Here is a 23,113-nt window from a genome sequence, read left to right on the forward strand (position 1 = left end):
CCAGATACTGTAGTGCAGAGCTCTAGATCAGAGATTCTCTAACGTTAGCAAGCATCAAAATCAGTTTTAGAGCTTGTTAGTGTGCAGGCTTCTGCTCTGCCGCCTCCAAGTTTTTGATTCTGAGTCTCTGTACTGACTTTTTCAATTCGCAAAAACAACTACTCCTGGAGATTATAAGGCTGCTCATTAGAGGACCATGTTCTGAGAACCACCTATGTTTAGAACCATCTCCAAGCAGAAGCTCTTGTGGTAAACAGGGTAGTTTTCAAGATGGCTGGAATGCTTTAAACCAGAGCTTTCTACCACATTCTCAGAGGACCATAGAGTTTACAGAGAGAGAGAGAGGAACACCTCATTTTGGATGGTTTTCTTTCTCAAATCATTAGACATTCCTTCTACCTTAGAGTTTCAGGGGATACACATATTCGGGTGAAAGAGAAGCAGTTGATGCTGGAGATGGAGAATTCAGGTCCTAGCCACCACTCAACATTCAATGCACTCTGCCCTCACTGAAAAACCATCATCTTAGAGCAAGAGAGGAAAACAGCAAGTGGGCATAGCCATACTCCATCAGGAAGCTTGGCAGTGAGTGAGCATGAGACAAACTTTAGTCCAGTCATAGTTTATGTGGTATTTGCATTTCATATTCACATTTCCAATAAAAATACTGGAAGAAAATTAGAAAATTATGCACATTTTACAGAAATAGAAAATAGTAGCACAAAACCAGTTAAAAAATCAAAGAATGGTTCTATGGAGTTTTGCAAAGTTGGTCAACGCAATTAATACTGCTTACCTTTGTTAAAAGATAGCAGAAGTCTAACTAGCATTTACCTCCTTTTTCTAACAATTTTCTTTCCTTACTCCCCTTTCCCATATGCCCTGATGTCACAAACCTTTGATCGTACACTGCATTTTTTGACTGTATTTTTTTTAAAGTATCTAAATTATCCCTACAATCTTCCACCAATGGGATTTCCTCTTAAAAATAATAGGAACAGGCTTGCTGACTGTAGTGGATTCCACTTACTTAATCCAGGTCAGGATTTATGGAGACCTCGTGTGGTGACAAGAGGCACCACAGAGGGCTTTCTTGAGGCTGGCTTCAACAATCAAAGAGAAACTCAGAACTCATTGGGGAGCAACAAAACCTAGGAAGAACTGAGCCTTGAAAGTTAATGTTAGGGATGCATGTAAGGCCTTTTGCAAACATCCTGAAGGAGGACTGTAAAAAGAATGTAGTAATGTTTTTAAAAATGAGAAACTTTGTCCCTCATGTTTTTTTTCTTAACTGAAAGTAGTTGATCCACAAAAACACTCACTAGTCCCAAACATCTGTGGGACTAATTGTAATTACTTACAACCCATTTTCTTGATGAAATGCATTGGCAACATCTTCTGATATAAATTTTCATTTAATTAAAATGTTTCCATAGGCACATTTCTGTGTGAATGTTATTCAACCTACTCTAGGTTTTATGCAGAATGAAAAGCAAGCCTGGTGCCAGGGGGAGGGGGAGAGAATCAAACCTGAATTCATGTTGCTGCATCTAATTCCAGTGATAATATTTTGAATGCAGATAATATTCTTGTAATTAAAATGCACATAGAACAATGAATCACGTATGGTGGATAAATTTGCACAAAATTTATCTTGCTACCAATGCAGTGTCAAAGTTGTGACAGTCAATAAATTAGTGTATCTGGAAGCATGCCTCAACCTCATAATTTATTATTATAAAGGAAATTCACTGGGGGTTGGAATCCTTCTTCAGTGACAATTTCTTTTGCAACTGACATGTGTTCTATGTCTCAAGTCATAAGGAAATGTGACTATGGCGTTTCTTTTCTCCTCAAGGAAGTTATGTAACAGACCTTTAAGCTAAAATCTAGAAGGACAAATGAATTCATGGATGTCAAATGTTCTGAAGCCTTTAAAAGAATGGTACCATACAAATAAATGACATTCAAATGATGAGGGGACACCTTGTTTTTGAAAATATCCTCCAAAAAGTTTTTGGATCTCAGTGCAGGCAAAATGACCTGAAAAAGATATCCTGAAAATTTTAAACAGGCCAAAGTAAAGATGTTGGAGAGATTTCAGGTTTCATATTCTTGAATTAAAATACTTATCAGGGAACCTACTAAGTGACAGGTAAATTGTTAAATACCAAAAAATGCTCAAGTGAACTGGACAGACTTTGTATTCAGGAGGTAGCAGACATAATACAAATGATAATTTACTACACGAACAGCTTTATGGTAGGGGCTTGCACCAATTTCCCCCCAGAAAGACTTCCAAAGTGGACTGTGACTAGAGGGAAGGAAGATGAGGAATTTAAAAATTAAGTGAAGAGGCTGACTCATTTAGATGTTATCTCAAACCTATAGAGGCATTGGTTTCTGCTGAGAGAGCGGGAGATCGTGGCTCTTGCCACACGTCACACTGAAGAGACAAGAAGAAATCAGGAAATTTCACTTTCCAAACAGTGTGTGAGCGCGCGGGGGTGGGGGGGTGGGGGGATGGGGGGGGTGGGGTGGGGTGGGGTGGGGGGCCTGGGGGGTGTTGGTAATCCAGAGACGCACTGAAATAAGAGGAACCTGTCAGCATAATGGGATAATGGGTGTTGCTAGGATTTATTTCACCTTTCCTTTACCACAGGGACACGTTCAAACCCTTGGAGCTGTAGGGTTGCATATACAAACTACCCCCTTGGTGTGGTGTTTTCCAGTAAGTGACTGTAAAGAAAGGGTTAACGGAAGAGGGTGGCTAGGAAGGCTAGCAGGAAAGTTGGAAAACATTATTTCCAACTTGCTAAAACTGAACTTTTAAGCTTCCCAAAATGAGAGAGAGAGAGAGAGAGAGAGAGAGAGAGAGAGAGAGAGAGAGAGAGAGAGAGAGAGAGAGAGAGAGAGAGAGGAGAGAAGAGAGAGGGAGGGAGGGAGGGAGGGAGGGAAGGAGGGAGGGAGGAAAAGAGAGAGAATGTATGTGTACCCGCGCAGGCAGATCTATTTCAGCAGGATTTTTTTTGTTGTTTTAATTTAAAATCATAATCTCGCTGTCTCTCTCTTGCAGCGTGGCAAGCCCAAGAGCGATCCCCTTTAGGATCGCGCCTCAAAAGGCTGCAGCCTAGGCGCTGCCGGCTCCACGTATTTACGAGCTGCGTTCAAAGCCGCCCCTCTCGGCATTCTCTTCCTGGGAACCTCGGTCTGGGGTGGCGGGGGAAGGCTCCGGTCACCTCGGGGGCCAAGGAGTTGCGGGGCGGGGACCCCGGAGCCTCCTTCTAGTGGCAAACTTTGCCCCAGCCAGGGAGTCTGGGCTCGATCAGGGGACGCCCGGGAACGCGCGCCGCCGCCGCCTCCTCCCGGCGCTGGCAGCCTGGGCCTCACCTCTCTCTCCCCGGCGGGCGAGGTGCGGGCTTTCCGCGCGCGTCCAGGGGGCGGGGCGGGGCTCGCGGGGGCGGAGCCAAGGGTGGGTGCTTCCCGCTGCTATATAAAGGCCGGCCACCGCGTTAACTTCGGACTTGGGTTTATTTATTTGCGGAGCGCCTGGACGGCGGAGGTTGGAGGAGGCGGCGGCTGTGGCTACCGCAGACGGTGGTTTAAAAAAAGGAGGAGGAGGCGGCGGCGGCGGCGGGCGAGGGATGGGAGCGCCCAGGCTTCGGGGCGCAGGCCAGAGCTGCCGAGCTTTCCTGGGGCTGCGGGAGTACTGAGGAGGAAGGGGAACGTCCCGGGGGCCCACAGGCGACTCCAGAGGCCCGGGCTGGGGTCTTTTTGTTCGGCTGCGCTCAGCGCCCAGCAGCCAAAGCGGACAACTCCAGTTACAACAACAACCCACCTTCCAGCAGCCCGGCGAGACTTAGGCAGCGGCGTCTGTCCTATTGTTTAGACACTTGCCTGGGGCTCCGGAGCGCCAGTCCCTGCTCTCTGTCTCCGCCTTCTCTCCCCCCCCCCCCCCCCCCACCTTCCTCCCGGGAGCCGCAGGCGCCGAAAGCTTCCCAGAGAGGGGAAGGGGCTAGAAGCTAAGCGCTGCCTGGACTGCGGTCGCCGAGTCAGGTGCAGCGTCCGGGGCCAAAGCAGCATCTCAGCGTCCGCGGTTGGACTCCTCCCGTGACAGTAGGAGACCGGATCCAACGCCTGGGGAAACTTCCTGCACTTTGAGGTTGAGGACCCACTTGCAGGGGCTGCCTGGCGGGTGGCTGAGAGGCTGCGCACCTCAGGACATCGCTGCTGTTTCTTCTACCTGTGCCGTCAGGTGTGTGCGGTGGAGCTGCGGCGTATCCCGGATACCAGAGGGGCTGACAAGAGCGCGGACACCCGACTGCCAGTCGGCTGTCGCCTGTGATCTACCTGGGTAGCAGATCCCATTCTCCCGCCTATCACCTAGTATACCCACCAGGGCATACTAGCAGAACTGGGAGCGCGGACACCTAGCCTTTGCTTTGCTTCTCCTGGCTTGCCTGTCTACGAGTCTTGCCCCAGCCAGTTCCCACTCAATCTTCCTAGGAGCTCTCGCTCTCCTACTAAACTTGGCTTCCTGGATTTTTTTTCCTTTTTTCTGCAGAGGTGCGGACTAGTGGATATTTCTGCAGGGCTGCAGCGGTCCGATTGCCCTTTTGTCTCTCTGTGTGACCTCAGGGGCAGGCCCTGGTGCAGAGCGTCGCCAAGGACGCCAGGAGGGAGGCGGGATTGCCTAGATATCCTCCAGTGAAGTGCATGTGTGTGTGTGCAAGACATCCTTCGCTGTCGGGAGGCGGCGAAGACGGGTTGGGGCTGCTGCTGTGCCGCAGGAGTGAAGAGGCCCTGTGTGCTGAGCCCTGCGCCCCGCAGCGCCGCCCGGCGCCCCCAGAGCTGCGTGAACACCCGGTGCGCCCCCGCGCGCGCGCCATGCCCAGTATCTCCGAGGGCTCTGCTTTGGACCTGCCAAGCCCTTTCGCCTTCTAGCTTCTGGGAGCCCAATTTGATCAGGGCCACCATTACTATTGAAGTCCCCTCCTCAGCCTTGTACTCTTCCAACTGGAATCGGATTTGCTAGAGGGTCCGTGGGGTCAGAAGCCCTCGCTTGTCCTCAAGCAACCAGCCCCTGCATCTTTGCGGTCATTTCGAGTAGGAGCTTTTTTTCTTTTCTTTTTCTTTTTCTTTTTTTTTTTTTACCGCCAAGTTGAAGACGCGCTTCGTCCTCACAGCTGCTTGGGGTCTCCTCGCAGTCTGATCTGGGCCTACTGATACTCAGGATCTGAAGTTGCCCACGGATCTTCTGCTCTGCTAGAAAAGCGTGGAAAGAAGGGGAAAGGCGTGTGCTTCTGCCAGCTCTACTACTGCCTTATATTACTGCTCCATATTACTGTGTGTGCCCAGTGTCAGGCACCGGGCCTTGGACACTGCCCAGTTCTCACACAACAGAGAGCTAAAGAGAAGCCCCTCAAAGCAAAGAGCCTGCTGGGGAAGATGAGCAGCATTGGCTGGCAAACACTGTCCCTGTCGCTGGGGTTAGTGTTGTCGATTTTGAACAAGGTAGCGCCGCAGGCGTGCCCGGCCCAGTGTTCCTGTTCAGGCAGCACGGTGGACTGTCATGGGCTGGCACTGCGCAGCGTGCCCAGGAATATCCCCCGCAACACCGAGAGACTGTGAGTACGGGCGCTTCGCCTTCCCCGATTCTCCTTCACTCCCCATCCAGGTAGCATATCCCCAAAGCGTCCAGCCTGGAAAGTCCACGTGCGGTAGAAACCGGTTCCTGGGGCAGCTCTCAGAGGCTCTCCAGCAAGCACATCCCGGGGGTGGGCCCTCTGAAAAGGTGAAAGATTGGCGGGCACTTAACTGGGAGGAGCCTTTGCCAAGGAAGGGCGGATCGCTGGCAGCTACGTGTCCTCCCCCCCTCCTGCCCCCTCCCCCTGCCACTTGCAACTGCCTGTGGACTGTGGGCCAGTTCTTTCTGGCTGGAGAAAGAGGCGCCTGGGACTAGAATTCAAGGATGCCCGGGGCAAGGGAGGTGTGACTGTGTTTCCCAGACTCTGCAAAACGAGTCACCTTGCAGTGTTGCAAACATGGGTTATCTGAGGACCTTGTTGCTTCAGACTGGGGCAAAGGGAGGTGGCAGACTGCTCAAAGGAGAGAAGCTTTCTCTCCCAGGCTTTGTGTACCCTTCTAAATACCGAGGGGGGGGGCGTGGAGTCTTGGGGTGTCCTGGGGATCTTTTCATAGTCTGTGAAGGATGAGTGTCCCAGGACAACAAGAGTAGGCTCAGAAGCAACACGCATCATCTCCCTGCCACGACTTTCTAAAGCCCCTCTCTCGTTTACAGGGAGGAGGCGGCAACAGTAGCGTTCTTAAGGGAATCCACTTAGGAGACTTGAGGGAGGACTGCGTCCCAGGGCTTAAGTAAAGTTAGCATTGCTCCTCTGTCTGGAACCCACTGGGCCGGGTCCAACTGCTTTGGTGACCCTGTGGCCCTGGGCTGCTCTCTCCAGCCCTCCCCGCTGCGGCTGTGTGCCCTCGGGCACCTTGCTGGCAGTCTGTGAGCTCCTTCACGTGGTGGCAGCTGCTCTGCCTACCCCTCTTCGCGCTCGGCCGCCCGCAGACATCCCCGCCTCCCTGTCTGCGCCAGTCTTTAATGAAGAAATAAACGCAGAGCCGGGGATGACTGCCCACACGCTCCTGGTGGGACACTTCCCGAGTTAGGGAAGCGAAGCGCCGAAGCCACTCTCTTTGTGAAGCGGAGCCCTCTGCCACGAGCACGGGATGCGCCAGGCTCTCCCGGTTGCGCATCGGTCAGGCAGGCGCGGGTGGGGTGGCCTGGGCTGGTGTGCCTTGAGCTGGTGTGTCGTGGTGATTGCGCAGAGACTCGGATTCCTTGCTAAGGCTGCATTAAGCTGCCCTAAGGGGAGACCCTAGGACAGGACTTCTGTACTAAAGTCATCAGGGCCAACAGTTGCCTTCCTCTTGATCCCCACCCCCCCCCCCCCAGTTTGAGGGCCTAAGTCTAGGACTTTCTTCTTTCCGAAAGGTTTGCCAAACCCTAGCTCCAATGGGGCTCCCCCTTGATTATTTCTCTAATCCCTTGGTGCCCAGCTAGTTGGGCCTTTCCCGGCACGGGTGTCTCATCAGGATGTGATCCAGCACATTTGTGTGCTGTTGGGGTCGGGATCACCGGGAGGAGATAACAAACAGCCCTCCAAGGACTCCCACAACTTTAGAGACAATTCCAAGGGGTTGGTTGGGGAGAAGGGGGAGAGGGCTAGGGAAGATGAGAAAGGCTAATTTAGCTCTCGTCATTCCACGCCCTTCAGAACAGTGTAAACACTAACTTGTCAAAGCACTGGGTTTCCAGAAATGGCAGTGGAGTACCTAGTGGTTGAGAAAAAATCCTTAGGAGAGATTTGTGGAGTTTTCAGGAAACCGCATACTCAGTGCTTGTTTATAAAATTCTATCGTTAGCCAAGTAAACACTTTAAATACAGATTCTAGCAGGAAGTTTGAAAGTCCAAAGTAAGAGAACTTCCAGAAAGGCACACAGTGAAACCTCCCAAAGGCTAGTTTTATTGTGAATGAATGAGACTATGCAAATTTAGTTGTTGACCAGAAAAGAAGGTTGTGACTGAAGAAAAAGTAGTGCTGAAATGGATCAAACATGCGTCAAGGCCAAATCCTACTTCCGTTATTGTTCCCACTTGTGGTTTAAACTACAGTCACAGTGGGGGGACTGGGGACGCAATAAAGAGTTCAGCTTCCCCAGGGACAGAGAATTGTGGGGAGGTGAAGGTCTTTGAGGTGCCGCACTCTCCCTGACACACACTTTTCTTTGCCTCAGGAATTTTGGCGACAATGCTACCTCAAAGTGTTCTAATTTTAAAAATCTCTCTCAGAATAGTATGAGACATTTTTTTTCTTTCATTAATCTTCCTGAAAGAAAATTCTTGGGGGCTGTGCTAAAAATAAAAGCCAAACTGCAGAATACCTCAGTAAATAAATACCCACATTCTTTGGGAAACCCAAATAGAAGGCACTCACACACACAGGCCACGAACACACAACAAAAGCTACGCTAGTGATGACATCATCACTTCATTTTCTTGTCATATGTCAGCAAGAATTCTGTAAACATGAGACATTTATAAACTATTATTTCAAAGGCTTCTTCCCTTTGCTCTCCAGCTTACTTTTTAAGCCACACTAACTGAATTAAGGTTTTTTTTTCCCATAAATCTCTAACATGCTTTAAGTTTTATTTGTTTGACCAAATATGATACAAATCAAAAGGAACTTTAATTTTTTTTTTTTTGGTTGTCTCTTAGGGATCTGAACGGAAATAACATCACAAGGATCACGAAGACAGATTTTGCTGGTCTCAGGCACCTCAGAGTTCTGTAAGTGTCTTCTCCCTCCGAGTCCTGAGAGTTTTGTTTTTAAGATGGCTTACTTAGTTACAATCACTAAATGTTCGGAGATTTTTAAAACTTTCCTGAAGACAGGAGCATTAAAAAAATAAAATAAAACAACAACTTAAGGTCATCTTGTATTTCTTTTTGTTTTCCATTGTATAACTTTTAGTGAAACTTGTGCCTTTGAGAGTGGATGTGTGATGGGGGTAATAGAGTAGAAAGGACCTCAGATCTTTACTCTAAGGGCATTACACACAGAAATGTAGAATCACTGTTTTCGAAATACAAGCAAATGATGGAGGAAATCTGATACTTTGAGGACTTAGATTTGACTTGGGGGGTTTCAGTAGCTTGCTTTCTCTTCGTACTGAAGTAAAAGTACCCAGATTTCTCTTCTGCTAAGAAAAAGTAGAGAACAACTTTAACACTAAAATCATGCAACCATCTTTTCAGCAGGTTTTGTGGGGTGTTTACGTATCAAGTATATTGCTCTCATTTTGGGTTGTATTCCTTACCTTGCAGTTTTGTAACTGATATTAATTGTCTTGATATGATTAATGCACTAATTAGTGGTTTAAATTAGCTGTGAGTTAACCCTTAGTTGAGTCAATATTATGTAAATTTGCATTACCCCACAGGTTTGTAAATATTTACACCCAGTGGCCATATATTTTTGACTACTATGCATACCACGCTACCTTTTAAGGCCTTATTTTGGTCCTTATGACATGTGCCAATTGGTGATGTGCATCCACAAGTCAGAATTCAACCATGCATGTGCTGAGCTACTAAATTCCTTGGTTAGGGACACTGGTGAAATCAGTAGAAGAAAAAAAGCTCTCAAAGGATAGTTTCCATTATCGACTTACGTTGGAGTTTAAGGTGTAGATTTTACTTTTCATTAGTAACTTGTGTGAGAAACTTCTTTAGTAATTCTTAAAAATAAACTCCTGTGGTATGGAAGCTGCTTTCCGTCTCTGGGTTCTCTCACATTTGCTAGTGACTCAGTACAGAGCAAAATATAATGGAAAAGTGAGAGAGAGTCTGTCGGGTTTTGGCTGCTGCGTCGCAGCCTCCTCAGAGGGCAACATTAAGAAGCCTGTTCTATTTTGCGTTGCAGTCAGCTCATGGAGAACAAGATCAGCACCATCGAGAGGGGAGCATTCCAGGACCTTAAGGAGCTGGAGAGATTGTAAGTCTTTTCAGTTCCAAACCTATGACAGCATGTCTGTATGTTTAAAACCACTTGAGTTTCAAGGATTATGTCTTCAGTTTCATGGCTTAGCTTTTAACGTTTAAGAAGAAAGGGCACAAATAAGTGTTTTCCAATGTCAAAGCGAAAATCCCTGGGTAAAGAACATGAACTTGTATTAAAGCATAAAAGTTCACAGCTTTCCTCAGATACTTATTTCCTTCATAATCATTGTTTTGGCACTAAAATAGGTACATGTGTTCATATCTGTTATCTGTGGTTTATGGAGAAAGAATAGTTGGAAATTTTATTTGCATTCATGGTACTTTATGGAAAGAGAGGCTTGGCTAAGAATCTTGTAAACATCCATGTTGTTACGTGAGCACTGTTGTTGATGCTTTAGGACATTTAAAAAGGGTTTTTATGGATGATTTACATTTTTTGATATTTAATACTTACAGTGAACATTGATAATAACTGCTACTCCTAATTCTATTTAATTGTTTTCTAGTAGCTTCTAAAATGATACCGCTGGGAAAGATGAGCTGCAGATTATTAAGATAGGGATGGGTGATTATTCATCACTGGCATTTTTTTCCATGAAGTTTAAGTGTAGATTTTGCAATTTAAAAATATTTAGATGCAAAAATTTTATAGATATAAGTGTTACTTAACTGTTATTGTGTTTACAGAATACATATTATTCACATTATATGTATGTATAATAGACAAAATTTATATCTGAAGTCAGAGAAATTATAGACTCTGTAATATAAAATATGATTTACAAATTTCATGTGTCTTGATTATTCAAGTTCAGTATGTTTTTATTTTTAGGGCAGGCAAAAACTGTATTAAAAGCACAATAATTATTTTAATATGTTTCCATGCCTGCCTTAATAATTTTGGCAAAAATTTAATTTTGGCAAAAATAAAATTTATACTTCTATCTAAATATCTTAATTCTTGGCATAGCGTGCATTCAGATTCACTGGGCCCAAGAGCAAAGGTTAATTCTGACATTGTTTAAAAGTGGAAAATTGGCCTGTAATTTTGTGATACATTAATGACTATTCAGCCTATGTTTTTATTGCCTTAAGCATGTCTACATTATTTTGCTATAAAACCTGTCCATTACACTGTAACTCTGGAATAATATATAAATTGATTTAGGTACACTGAGATATTTTCTGAGGAAGTGAAATCAAGATAAATATTTAATGGAATCCACACCCAAGTTCTTATGTTCGTAACCTATGTTGAATATATAAAAGTACTCTGAAAGCATTTATTCTTCAGCTACTTCCTAGGTGTTTGTCCATAGCTGATATACCTAGTGAGTAACTCTCAAAGATATTTTAAACCACATATGTTTTAAATGTATTGCTAAAATTTAGATGAATAGATATATAAATGTTCATTGGAACACTAGCAGTTTTGTCAAGAGTGTCTTCTAGTCATATTATGGTTCTAAAATTCATTTAAATCACAGGATTCTCTGGTGATTTCTGCAGCTCATGTTCACTTGTATTGTAATTTTAAATCTTTAGGAACATACAGCAATGCACACTTTTTCTTATTTTTTAAAGCCACCTCAGAATTTCATATGAACTCTCATCTGAAATAAATTAGCTCTTCCTAAAAAATCCTACAGATGCCATACAATCTGAAATTTGATTAGAGTTGTAAGTGGATACTATTTTTTGGCTTTTACTTCCCCTGAGAACGTCACTTCATCTCAGAACAATTTTCTGTTCTACAAAGACTAAGTCAGATGTTGCAGGGTGGGAGGATGGCTTGTAATTTTGAATGAAAACTAATATATATGCAAGACTTCTTTAAATAACCCCAGCTGTTGGCTGAGAGCAAATATTTCATATTTGTGAGGAAAAGCTGAGAAAATTCCATTTGTTTACAACTGCCAAGTCCATCAGATGGAAGCGCTTTGTTATCTGACAGCCAATTCATCTCCTTGGGACTCTGGAATTCTAAGCCATTTCTTAGGAACATTGTGGATACACTTTTCAAATATTTATTTTTAAATATATTAAATGCCAAGGAAGTTTTGCTAGGGAAGGCATTCAAAATTATTGGGAAAAAGACTATTTTAAATTTCCTTCAGTTTATTTTTTAAGAAATAAAAATACAAAAACCCTACCTTAGTTTGTGAGTTTCCTATTCCAATTATTATGGCTTATAGCATTTATTCTTATTTTATATAGAGTCATTATTATTGTCACACAAATTGTTTTCTCACAAAATTTCAAGGGGCAATGTAAGAAACAGAAAATAATCAATGGATTAATGTTAAACACTGGATTGTATAATCTACATGTTTGTTAATAAATTGGATGCAGAATTGCAAAATGAACTCCAAATTGTGAAAAGATGCATTAGAAATAGTTTATGTTGTAACAGCCATTCATGAAGTAAAGCATGACCTCAGTGTTTTTTCTTTGTATGTAAAAGAAAACAGAATAAAAAGCATCATCTTTATTCACTTACAAGTTACGGTTCTGAGTTGTTTTCATTTTAAAATGATAACAATAATAGCATTTGCCAGTGTGAAGGTATTTTGTGAAAACTTCAGAGATAGGTATTTTGCATAATGTTGATGAAGTTTTAACTGGATGAGGAGAAGACAGATCTGAAAATAGTAAATACCATCTACACCTTTTCATGCATTTGGTTTTAAATTTGTAAAAAAACAATAAGGTCATTTTAACTTAAATTGCATGCTATGAGATTAGAAAGGCATTCTTGTAAATCAAAGCACTATCACTGCAAAATAAAGATATTCTTCACTTAATTAAATAGATGTAGTTAAAAAAAGGTGTCAGTCAAAATGTTAAGATGCCCTTCCTTCCCCCTTGCTCCCTCCTTCTTCCCTCCTCCTGTCCTTCTTCCTTTACTTCTTACCTTCTTCTCAAAACTTTTCTCTTCCCCCTGTTTCTTCTTTCCTTTCACGTCACTTCCTTTTGCTATGGGGAAAGCAGCATCTGATGATGAAGATGTCATCAGCATGTGGTTATGGATCACTGTAAATGGGATAGGTTTTAATGGAACTTGCCCCCCATGAGCACATGTTGGGACAGTTGCTGCCATACTCCCAGGCCTGACATGTGCCATGCCAGGGTGAGTGTCTGGAATGCTTTGTTTTGCCAGTAGTATTATTTATCTGGGGTGGGGGTCATGGAGAATACTCATCATGCACACTGCAATACAACAGCTTCCTATTGTTTGATAAGAAAGTTATAGAGGAATATAATGAAGTCATTTTACCAGCTGATCCAATCAAAATCAATTAAGCAAAAACCAAAGTACATACAAGTAAGTTACAGCAGGAAGTTAGGATACTTGAAGTATGCATTTTCTTATACTTCACAGAAGACTTATTTTAAAAGCTGTTAATTCAAGGTGTATAATGTCTTAGTTTTCTTTCTTTCTTTCTTTCTTTCTTTCTTTCTTTCTTTCTTTCTTTCTTTCTGTCTCTGTCTCTTTCTCTCTTCCTCCCTCCATCCCTCCCTCTCTCCGCCCCTCTCTCCCTCTTTTTCGTTCCTTTTCCAACACAGAAATTCCACAGGCTGCTACAACCTGTGCTGCTCACTGGCTATATTCACAGCTATGGTCATGCTGTACCCATTGAGTTCTGCTCTTTGGCTGTTTGTGCGGACTTCAGCATTCTACTATTAAAATCAACTCCTCTCACTTTGAAAATTTTCTTAAAACATGAGTGGAATATTATTGAAAATTTTGATACACTGAAACTGCCAAAATGAAATACGTATTTGTCTAGCTTATGTTCATGGGGCAGCAGCAGCCAGGAACAGGAAATTGTGGCTTTGTATGGACATCGTTAAGTACCAAATACTCATCATACAGTAATTACAGAAGTAGAAAGGCACTGTGGATGGGTAGACAGTTTCAGAGTGTGAGCTATGTGATGCTGTTTTAGAATCTGCTGATGGGGGTAGGACAGGGAGACAGAAAAACAGAGGGGCGTGGGTCTGAATGAATTATCTAGCTGTTCAGGGATTTTGGCACTTTTTTAATATATTCTGATGGATCAACAGTGAAAAATTCTCATCAGTTGTGTTGTTGGTTGTTTCTCTAGCCACATATAAACTCAACTCCATTCTAAACTCAGAAACATTGGACAAGAGAGACTTCCACAGACCCTGGATTTCAATTCTCCTGTGTGATCTTTATAACACAACTTCCTCTTTAAAATCTCCTGTTTCCTTTTCTTCAAAATAGGGATAGCTATTAAGACCCATCTCTTCCATCAATACTGCAACTGTCTCTTTTTCAGACCAATACTTCATTCAAATACTCCCGCTTTTATTCTCTTCATATTTAAAGTAACATTTTTAGTTCTAGTGGTTTTGCCACTCGATAGTTTGCTTAAAAAATATAATTCCATAATATTGTGATGTAGCCATGGAGGAATCCTGGGAAATAAATCTGATAACTTAAATATTTTGAAGTTTCCACCAAATTCATAATCATAAAACTCATCACTTTTTAACATAGAAATTTAGATTCTTTTTAGGATAAAGGCCCTATTTGAGCAAACACTGTATTTCATGAACAAATACTTAAAATATATGTTTTCCTGTGATACAGTACTGAATCTTTCTTTTTGACATGAACATACCATTCATAAACAAGTCACAATGTGAGGCTGAAAGGTGCGGCACACACAGCGGTTGTGTTGTAGGTTGTAACACATGAGTTCAAGTGGAGAAAATCTTGTAGAACAGGTCTGAAGGATAGCACTGTTTATTCTCTGTTTGTCCAGGCTGTAGAGGACCCCTTTTCCCTCTAATCCTGAAAGCTTATATGCAACTAAACACATACATACTTCTTATTGTAAAGAGAATCTCACTACGCTAATCTCCGTGCCAAAGAATCCAAGTTCATCTCAAGGGACTCTTCTCTGGTATCTTACACCTTAGTTTAAAATCCCTGTTGTTAACTTCATAGACATTTTTTTTTTCTTAAAGAAATACATCAGAGCTGGAGTATGCACATCCCATAAAGTAAAAATGTGTTAAATGACTGATAGTTGTGAAATGCCTCAATTCCGATGCATGTCTAAGCAATATATGGACTATTTTAAATTGTGCTACTGACCGTGATCTTAGAAGCTTTCATGAGAGGGTGCTGTTACAAGTTTAGAGGAACAATCACTGCAATGTGTTTTTATGGGCACTGAAGTCAAAGGGTGCTGAGAAGACACTTTGCCACTGTGGACTACTTTATAAATTCCAAGGCAGCAAAGGGTGTTTATTTTTCCCACATCTGTTTTGGGCTCATCCTTTGTGACATTGTTTGCTGGATGCTGTTTCCTTTATGCTTCCCCTGAAATGAGGAGTTTAGTTTGCACTGTTTCAGTGTATTTGTGGAAGCAGTGAATGTCAAATATTTTCCATTTAGTTCTGTCTTTCATTGCTTTTGGATACCTTTCCGCTTGAATTATGCCTTCCAGAGTGCATTTCACAAGCTTGCATAGAAGGGGAGCTTTTTTTTTTTTCTTTATGGACTTTACATGTATTGTCCTATTTTCGAAACAAGTTACATCTGCTGGACAGCAGGGGACATTAGTAATAATGGAATCTTGGGGACAAAAAGGCTGACTTCAAGTTATGGGTGCTGAGTATCATTTTAAAATGCCTTCTACACAGTCTGTTGCCTTTCCCCTTTAGAGCATCCATCCACCCTGGGATTCAGGAAGACTGCTCTAGTGCAGAAGTTATGCCACATTATTTTAGACTGTGATGATAATGGCATTCGTGTGGACTATCTAGCCATTCTTTCTTTGTGGTGCCTTGTCATATCATCTGCTAGATCACCAATGCAAAGCACTCATCCATTGTATTGCTGCTGGTGTTGTCTAGCCATGTATGAACTTCCTCCATCCTAAATTTGGAAACATTCAGAAGAGAGACTTCAGAAAACCCTGAATCTTAATACCCATGTGCAACCTTGATTACTTTGCATCATCTTTAAAATCATCAGTTTGCTCACCTTTCAAATAGGGATAGTAATACCTAATTACTAAAGCTGGGATTAGTGAGATAAGGTACACAGTTTCTAGGAACACATGGTAGGTACACTGTGCTTAAAAAACTGCAGTTATAGATTTTAACACAACTTCTTTTTCAAAAGTTGAATTTAAGGGTATTTTGTATCTTAAAATATGAATATATTATATTTGTTCATCTATATTTGTTACTTTCACTTTAAGTTTCTTCATGGGATCAGAAGGTATGAAGAAAGTGCATACTTTTCCTCATGTTTTTTAAGAGTATTTTATATTCTCTCTTAACATGTAGAGTAACATTAACTGAAGGATATTAGCAAGAAACAGCATTTTTATTAAAAAGTATTGGCTTCTCTAACATGGGGCACAGAGAATGAAATCATCATTGAGATTGCTGCTGAAACCAAACCAAACCAAACCAAACAATAACAACAACAACAACAACAAAACCCCAACCTTCAGCTGTTTCAAACAAGCTAGATGATAAAACTGATGAAAATTTAAACTTTCGTTTTATGTAAGATAAAAGCATTTGCTATACAAATGTCAAAAAATAATGCTTTAAATGGGCAAGTAGAAATTTCACCTGAAGAGTCAAAAGAGAGAATAATTAGCCTTAGCATTGATTGTATATGTATGAAGAGTAGGAGAGCAATGATACATTTTAAGGTAACATTTACTGAATTTCAGACCAGGTATGTATACTGAAGTATATTTGCATTGATTTGTGGATATGAAACACAAATTTTTTCATGGACTTTGTTGAAACTGTTTTAAGCTTTCATTTTGAATTATATGGAAGGTTATCTTGAGTTAAAATATAATTGAGCTGATATGAAAGTTGAGAAAAGTAAGATACTCTAGTGTCCATCAAAGGATAAATCACTGGGGCAGATAGAAGATAATAATTTAGGAAAAAGCATCCCACTCGTGATCCAGGTAGTTGTTAATCAGCATTTCAGAGGCCTGCAGTGTTCTGATAGCTCTGAGATCATTTATTCATCTGAAAGTCATACTCAGAAACAGCAGGTGGCATAGATCTAGGAGCTTTAATTATCTCTGGTCTTAGAAAAGCTATCTCAGAGAAACACACCACACACATCTTTCTGAAAACATGAATCATCATCCAGAGAATCCTCAAATGGTCCTCGGATCCTGTGGGCAGACTGTATCCCAGGGTGATGACACAGAACTGGTGTGACTGTATTCTGTCCTTGGGCACAACTGAGGCTTTTTACAGAGTACCTTGTGTGGTCTCCCATCAATAATCCTATGCAACAGCCTTTCACTGTTGTCCTGTCCTGGGACCATCACTTTAAATGCCATCTCATTTACATTAGAGTTCACATCATGACACTCCCCTTTTTAAGTCACTATGATGTTTTCTTTGTGGTATTAGACACAGGACTGCCTTTTCTCCAGTTCTTTTTTTGTGATTGTTTTGTATCTTACTAGTCTTTAAAGCAATTATAGATTGAAAAAAAATGCTGTTTAGGGATTTAATTTTTGGCATCTACAAGAATTTTTACATTTAAATATTTCATTGAATTTGAAGGAATCTGGTGTCCTTTTATTGAAAAGGCTTCCTTCCATTAACCTTATTATGTATACATATCCATGTCCATGATGGAGGAAGAAAAGCAAATTTTCAGTTTTTTCCTCTTCCTTTAGTATGCCTGCCATTTTTGTGATATTACCTTGCCTCATGTTCAAAACAAAATACATCATGATTTTAGACACATTCACTTTCATGAAGAAATAACTAAATCAGAAAAAAATATAATTAGTATGTGTGCATATTTATGAGTGTGTGTGTGTGTATGTGTTTGTGTATGTGCCAGCCTTCACAAGGAGGTCTGTATGCTAAGGTGTGCTTGTGGAAGCCACAGAACAACTGTGTGGAGTAGTTTCTTTCCTTTCACATTTTTCTTTTAAAAATGATTTATTTATTTTTATTTATATACATTGGTGTTTTGCCTGCATGTACATCTTTCTGAGGGCATTGGAACTCCTAGAACTGGAGTTACAGACAGTTGTGAACTGCCATTGGGTTTTGAGACTTGAATCCGGGTCATTTGGAAGACCAGTACTCATAACCACTAAGCCATCTCTCTAGCCCCTCTTTCTGCTTTCATACCTGTTCCAGGAATGCAACTCAGGTTGTCAGGCTTATAATTTTGGGTGGCAAGCACCTCACCCACTGAGCCATCCTGTCAGTCTCCCATAGATAATGTCTTTTTAAATGTTAAGTGTCCTGTTTTCATTTGATTAGCTTAAAGGTGTTTAAGAAATGGACTACATAAAACTGGTTTTCTCAAGGAAACTTTCAGCAGTGCATTATTTGGCAACATTGATGAGGAGCAGCAATGGTGATTCTCCATATGTGGCATCACACCACCTGAAGCCATGTCCTAGTTCTGCTTCTGAGCTGTAGATTTGTTACCAGAGCACATGGTGTGTTACTCATTTGTGAGGATGTTGGGACAAGTGAATGAAATAATCCACATAGCCTAATACATATCAGAAATTTTTTTGTGTGTGGTATAAGTTAGGCACCACTAGGAATGTGAAAATAACTATAACAATAAAGACAAAAATATTATGTGTACCAAGGCTTAAATATCCACTTTCTCATAATATACAAAGTTTTGCTAATATATTAAGCACCTTAGAAAAAGCTGTTGGTCACTTATGCACTGGACTTTATTTAAATGCACTAAATTCCTTTTGCTCTTTAGATGATGCTGACAATGTGCCATGGGTGAAGAAGGAAGGGCATATTTAGGGTACATGGAAGCATGTTGGATGGGAGGGATTTGGTTAGCTGGATAGCAGCTGGTCACTCAGGGAGTGTGCCAAAGCAAAGCATTCCTAATATCAAGGCAATATACTGGGTCCTCACTGAACTATATCAAAATGCAAAGAGAGCAGTCAGTTCTCATTCAACACAATAAGAACCTGCTAAATGCCAGGAAAGATTGGGGAGTGCTGAATGAGAACAGGAGATTGCTTTGTCTTTTAATACAGTTCTAACCTAGTAAGTGCCAGAGGAAGAAGAAGGAACACAAAGAATCGGGTCTTCACATTTGAGGAGCTCACAGCCCAGTGGGAAAGAGACTAGCACATGAGTCAATATAATACAGTGCAAATGGGGTCTTATCAAATGCTCTGGGGACAGAGCCAAGGGAGGCATGGAGTTTACAGAGGAAAGCTGGGGTTTCATAGAGGGTGTAAGAAAGCACTGGTGGGAAGGGAAAGCTCTCTATGGAAAGTTGCCTCTTGCAGGGTCTTGTTTTGAGGCTTGAAGTAGCTTGTCTGTTAGGATTGAAGAATCAGCCGAGGTCTGTTAATCCAGTTCTTAGAATACGATTAAGAAACCACCCCATGTCTGTCATTTTAGCAATCAAGATAGGCATTTTGTGTATACATCCCCCAAAGAACTCCTGCTGCCTGGAAAAATTGTCATTGTCACTATGAGAAAACGTCTATGATTCTTTTAGGTGCTTGTGAATGAGCTTTTTTTCCTAAGATTTATCATAACAAAGTCACAATGAAGCTGTTTTATTTAAAGTGGAAAATGAAGGATGGTATGGATGGTGAAAGTACTTTCCCCTCAGAATCACGCCCAAGAAAAAAAATAGAATAAAAGTTTTTTGTTTCACTTTAACTTTATTATGTGGTTCATTCATAAAAATTGGTGCCCTAATGGTTGTAAATCCACTCTTTCACCACTAATTTCTCTCTCTGCCCTTCATGTACCTTGGAACACATTTTTATTGGTATAATTTTTATTAAGTGCTGAGCTTGGCTCTGTAGATGAGCAGCTTCCTAGCATGTTTAGATTCCCGAAGCTCTGACTACCCTCACCCCTTCTGCTCACCTGTCCTGCAGCTCTCTTAAATGCAGACCCTGCTTTTAGACTGTCCTTTTCAGACAAAGAAAAATTCATAAAGCCTCTGCTTGCATTCATGAGATTGCAAGTAGAGAGTTTTTGAATGCAGGTCTTCTTGCCTTAGGGTAACTTTGAGAAAGGACTCCCTTATTATCTGCTTTCTTAGAAAATGCAATCACTGGTCTCATTCTTGACTGCTGGAGACCAAGTAATCGTCCTCTTAATTCTACCTGATAAGCCTTTAAATAAGTCAGGACATCTTTAACATCTGTCTTGAAGACTGAAACTTGTTTCTGCCTCTCTCAGGGTGACATTATTGATCTTGGAAGACAAGCAACTTATACATCATTCATATAGATATTTTCCACTAGCTACTTGTCAGCCTATTTAGATTTGGGAGAAGCACAACGGTAGGCAGTTATTATTCAATTGATGAAAGTATTTACATACAACTGGTAGGGTTGGATCTTCAGTATATCAATGATAGCATTTGCTTACACACTCTAGTAGGTGTGCACACTCCCTGTGAGCTCAACAGTACTTTGGGTCTTGTTAGAGTTGTAATTAGATTCCTGTCAGAAGCATCTAAAACATCTAAAAAAAATCTTGCAATTAGATTATTACTCTAAATATCTAAAACACCTAAAAAGTAAAAGCAGTGCAACATTTGAAATGCTACTTAATCACACAGAAAGTAATTCAGTTCAGTGATAGCTCAAGAGCTGTGGATTGAGGGTTGAGCTTGGTTGTTTTTATTCTAATTTTACCTATGGGGAAAAATTCTTATAGACACAGTCTCATGCCCAACCCCCAGTCAAATAAAGAGGTAATAAAATTAAAATGTCTATCTGCTGTGCCTTGTCGGAAAATCTTGACCTTATGAAAATGTATGAATTCTTTTAACAGTTTACTGTATTAATAATATACCTATCCTATATTGAAGTTTTGTCTGGGTCAGGAAGTCCCATCCCATCATGTGTGTCTGATGCTGCACGGGCTTTAGTTAAGAATTTAGGTCCTAGTAATCTTCTAAGCACAAGGGAAACTGTGTTAAATTGTCATGTAACAAAAGACGTGACCACCTTTTGATTTGGATTCTCTTGAATGTCATTACATTATTTCTAGAAATGCAGGAGGAGGCACGACGCTACCAAAGCACAGCCTTGTTGCTGCATATTTTCTGTGTAACCTAAGCTCTGTTTTTCTTTGTTTTCTCCAAAGGCGTTTAAACAGAAATAACCTTCAGTTGTTTCCTGAGCTGCTCTTTCTCGGGACTGCGAAGCTCTACCGGCTGTAAGTAGACACAAGTGTTCACTGTTGCTTTGGGTTGACCTTGTGTTTTATTAATAGAATTGTGGGTGTTTTCTTGTGCTTTCCTGGAATCTATGTGTTAACAGATTCCTAGATTGAAAGTTTGCCCTTATGCTTTCTGAAGGAAGTAAAAGATCTTCAGTGGTTCCAGTGGCTTTGTTTATGTAGCATTTTGTGGTTTAATTGTTCATTATTGCAGTTGTATATTTTTCTTGGTTTTGGTTATGTGGTGATAGACAGGTTTGCTTAGTGCTCAATAGAAACCAAAAACTTAAGGAGAACATTGCTACTGGTCTTCCACTTAAAGGAAGTTGACAGTGTTTCCTGTAAAGTTGGGGTTCTTTCTGTTAGCTTTTGTGGTACTCTTTCAGTACTTGAGGAGTAGCGTTAATTAGTTCGTGCATATTACCTACCCTAAGGCATTGAAAGATGTAAATTCTCTCATAAGTGTTTCTTTAGCCAGAATTACAAATTCGGAAATGTGAACTGCTACAAGGCAAGGTTTTCATATCAGAATATCTCATGGGCTTTTAGGGAAGTTGTTCCTTTAAAAAAGCACATTGTGAGTATTAGGTGGAATCCATTTTTCCTCCGAGGAATGCATGTTCACTGACCTAATGCATAATAGTGAAAACACATTTATGAAGGCTTTGAAAATTAGATTTTTCAGCTGTGTGCATGGTTTTGCACAGATGGCAGATATGCTACAAAGTGTTGGAAAAAATAAATAGCAATGATTATCAATGTTCGTGTATGTTGTGAACCGAAGGCTGGGATATATAGAATAAGTTGCCTGGAGTGGCCCCACCTGGATGTTGGGGAAGTCCCATATGGAAGTGTTTGTAGAAGAAGTGAACACATTGCTGTTTTCCGAATTTGATTTTGTAGCCAAAGCTTTGTAGCCTACAATTTCAATATTGTTGTTATCAATTCCAGAAGTGTATGTGTCTGGGGGGGGGGGCTTCATATCACCCCCACTGAAAACAGGATATCTGTGAGGTACGTCATTTCCCAATACAAAGACGCTTCCCTTAGGAGAACCCAACCTCTGGCTGCATTTCTCCTGTTTGTGAGCTCTGCTGTATAATGGGTCCTATTTAAGTGTATTTTTCAAAATCAAAGAAAGTTTTCCTAACAAATGATCTCTAAGGGCTATTTTTTCTAAGAGGTAGGATGTAGCCTGCTATAAAATTATATATACATACATATATATCAATTGAGACATATTTAAATAGTTGCAGTTAGTGGAGTAAGGGCCAGATCTGCTTTTAAATAGTATCACCCTTGTTTTAATTGTAATGGGGCTGAAGAAATTTGTAAGAAATAATTTTGAAGCTAATGGCCAATGATCTTGCAGGACTGTGTCTTTGCTAGCAGTGTGCATACAAAGCAAGCATACAGTGCCTTTGAAGTTTTTTTTTTTTTTTTAATGTACTGCAGAAATGAACTTAAATGGAATGACTGGTGTCTGTTATCAGTTGTGCTATGAAAAATGTAAGAAGTAACCAAGTAACCTCAACACTCTCTCTGAAAAAAAAGGAGTGTTTTATGTTTTCTCTAGAAGTACTTGAAGTGATTTCCCAAGGAGTATTTTCAAGCCTTAATGCATTTTAGAAGTTCCCAGCAGCAAATTATGCCATTTGACATTTAGACCTCTTTGACAATATCACATAGTGGAACCAAGAGATCTCCCCTTAAATTTTAAGATTTTATACTTTTCTGAGGCTTCTATATAATGGGACATGTGAAAACTGTGAGAAGTGGACTGAAGTGGAATCAGACCCCACGGTCTGTGACAGCATTTTCTGATTAATTGAAGGCATGTTTAAAAAGGGGAAGGGGCAGCTAGAAAAACATCTGGGATATTTATGTGTCTGTTTTGCACAAATACTTTTCCCCTGACAATATGGAAGCTAAAAATGTTAATCGTTCATATTTATAGTTTAATACAGATGCAAATACTGTAGTATTGCTAAACCTAGCCCTTCATGGCATCATAGTTAGTACTGACAGAGTATCTCTATGTGATGGCTGACATTTTTTTTAAATTGAACTATAGAGATTTACTTTTGTTTCCTTCCACCCCTCCCTCTCTTCTTCCATCTCTCCTCCCCCTTCCTCCTTTCCTTCTTTCCTTTCTTCCTGACTTTCCTTTCTCTCTCCTGTTTCTCTCATTCTGTAGCCCAGGCTAACGTAGAACATATTGTGTACATATACTAGCCCTGAATTGTGGCATTTCTCTTGCCTCAGTCTCCTAAACGTCGGAACCATAGTCATAGAAGTGTGATTATTGC

General features: G+C 41.3%; 1 protein-coding gene across 5 annotated transcripts in view; it reads left to right on the forward strand.

The window, feature by feature from the left end:
• Window positions 1-3,984: 3,984 nt before the first annotated feature.
• Window positions 3,985-23,113, forward strand: part of Slit2 (slit guidance ligand 2) — a 346,124-nt gene continuing 326,995 nt past the window's right edge. For 2 of the 5 annotated variants that reach the window (XM_052734901.1, XM_052734905.1), the window contains exons 1-4: window positions 3,985-5,627; window positions 8,292-8,363; window positions 9,499-9,570; window positions 20,730-20,801. In XM_052734901.1, the coding sequence (XP_052590861.1) occupies window positions 5,449-5,627; window positions 8,292-8,363; window positions 9,499-9,570; window positions 20,730-20,801 (395 nt within the window). In that variant the 5' untranslated portion in view covers window positions 3,985-5,448. The remainder of the gene's footprint in view (window positions 5,628-8,291; window positions 8,364-9,498; window positions 9,571-20,729; window positions 20,802-23,113) is intronic. The other 3 variants (XM_052734903.1, XM_052734902.1, XM_052734904.1) reach the window with 2 other exon arrangements.

Source organism: Peromyscus californicus, unplaced genomic scaffold, assembly GCF_007827085.1.
Source record: "Peromyscus californicus insignis strain IS unplaced genomic scaffold, ASM782708v3 Scaffold_13__1_contigs__length_99412109, whole genome shotgun sequence".
In the NCBI taxonomy this organism is placed as follows: Eukaryota; Metazoa; Chordata; class Mammalia; order Rodentia; family Cricetidae; genus Peromyscus; species Peromyscus californicus.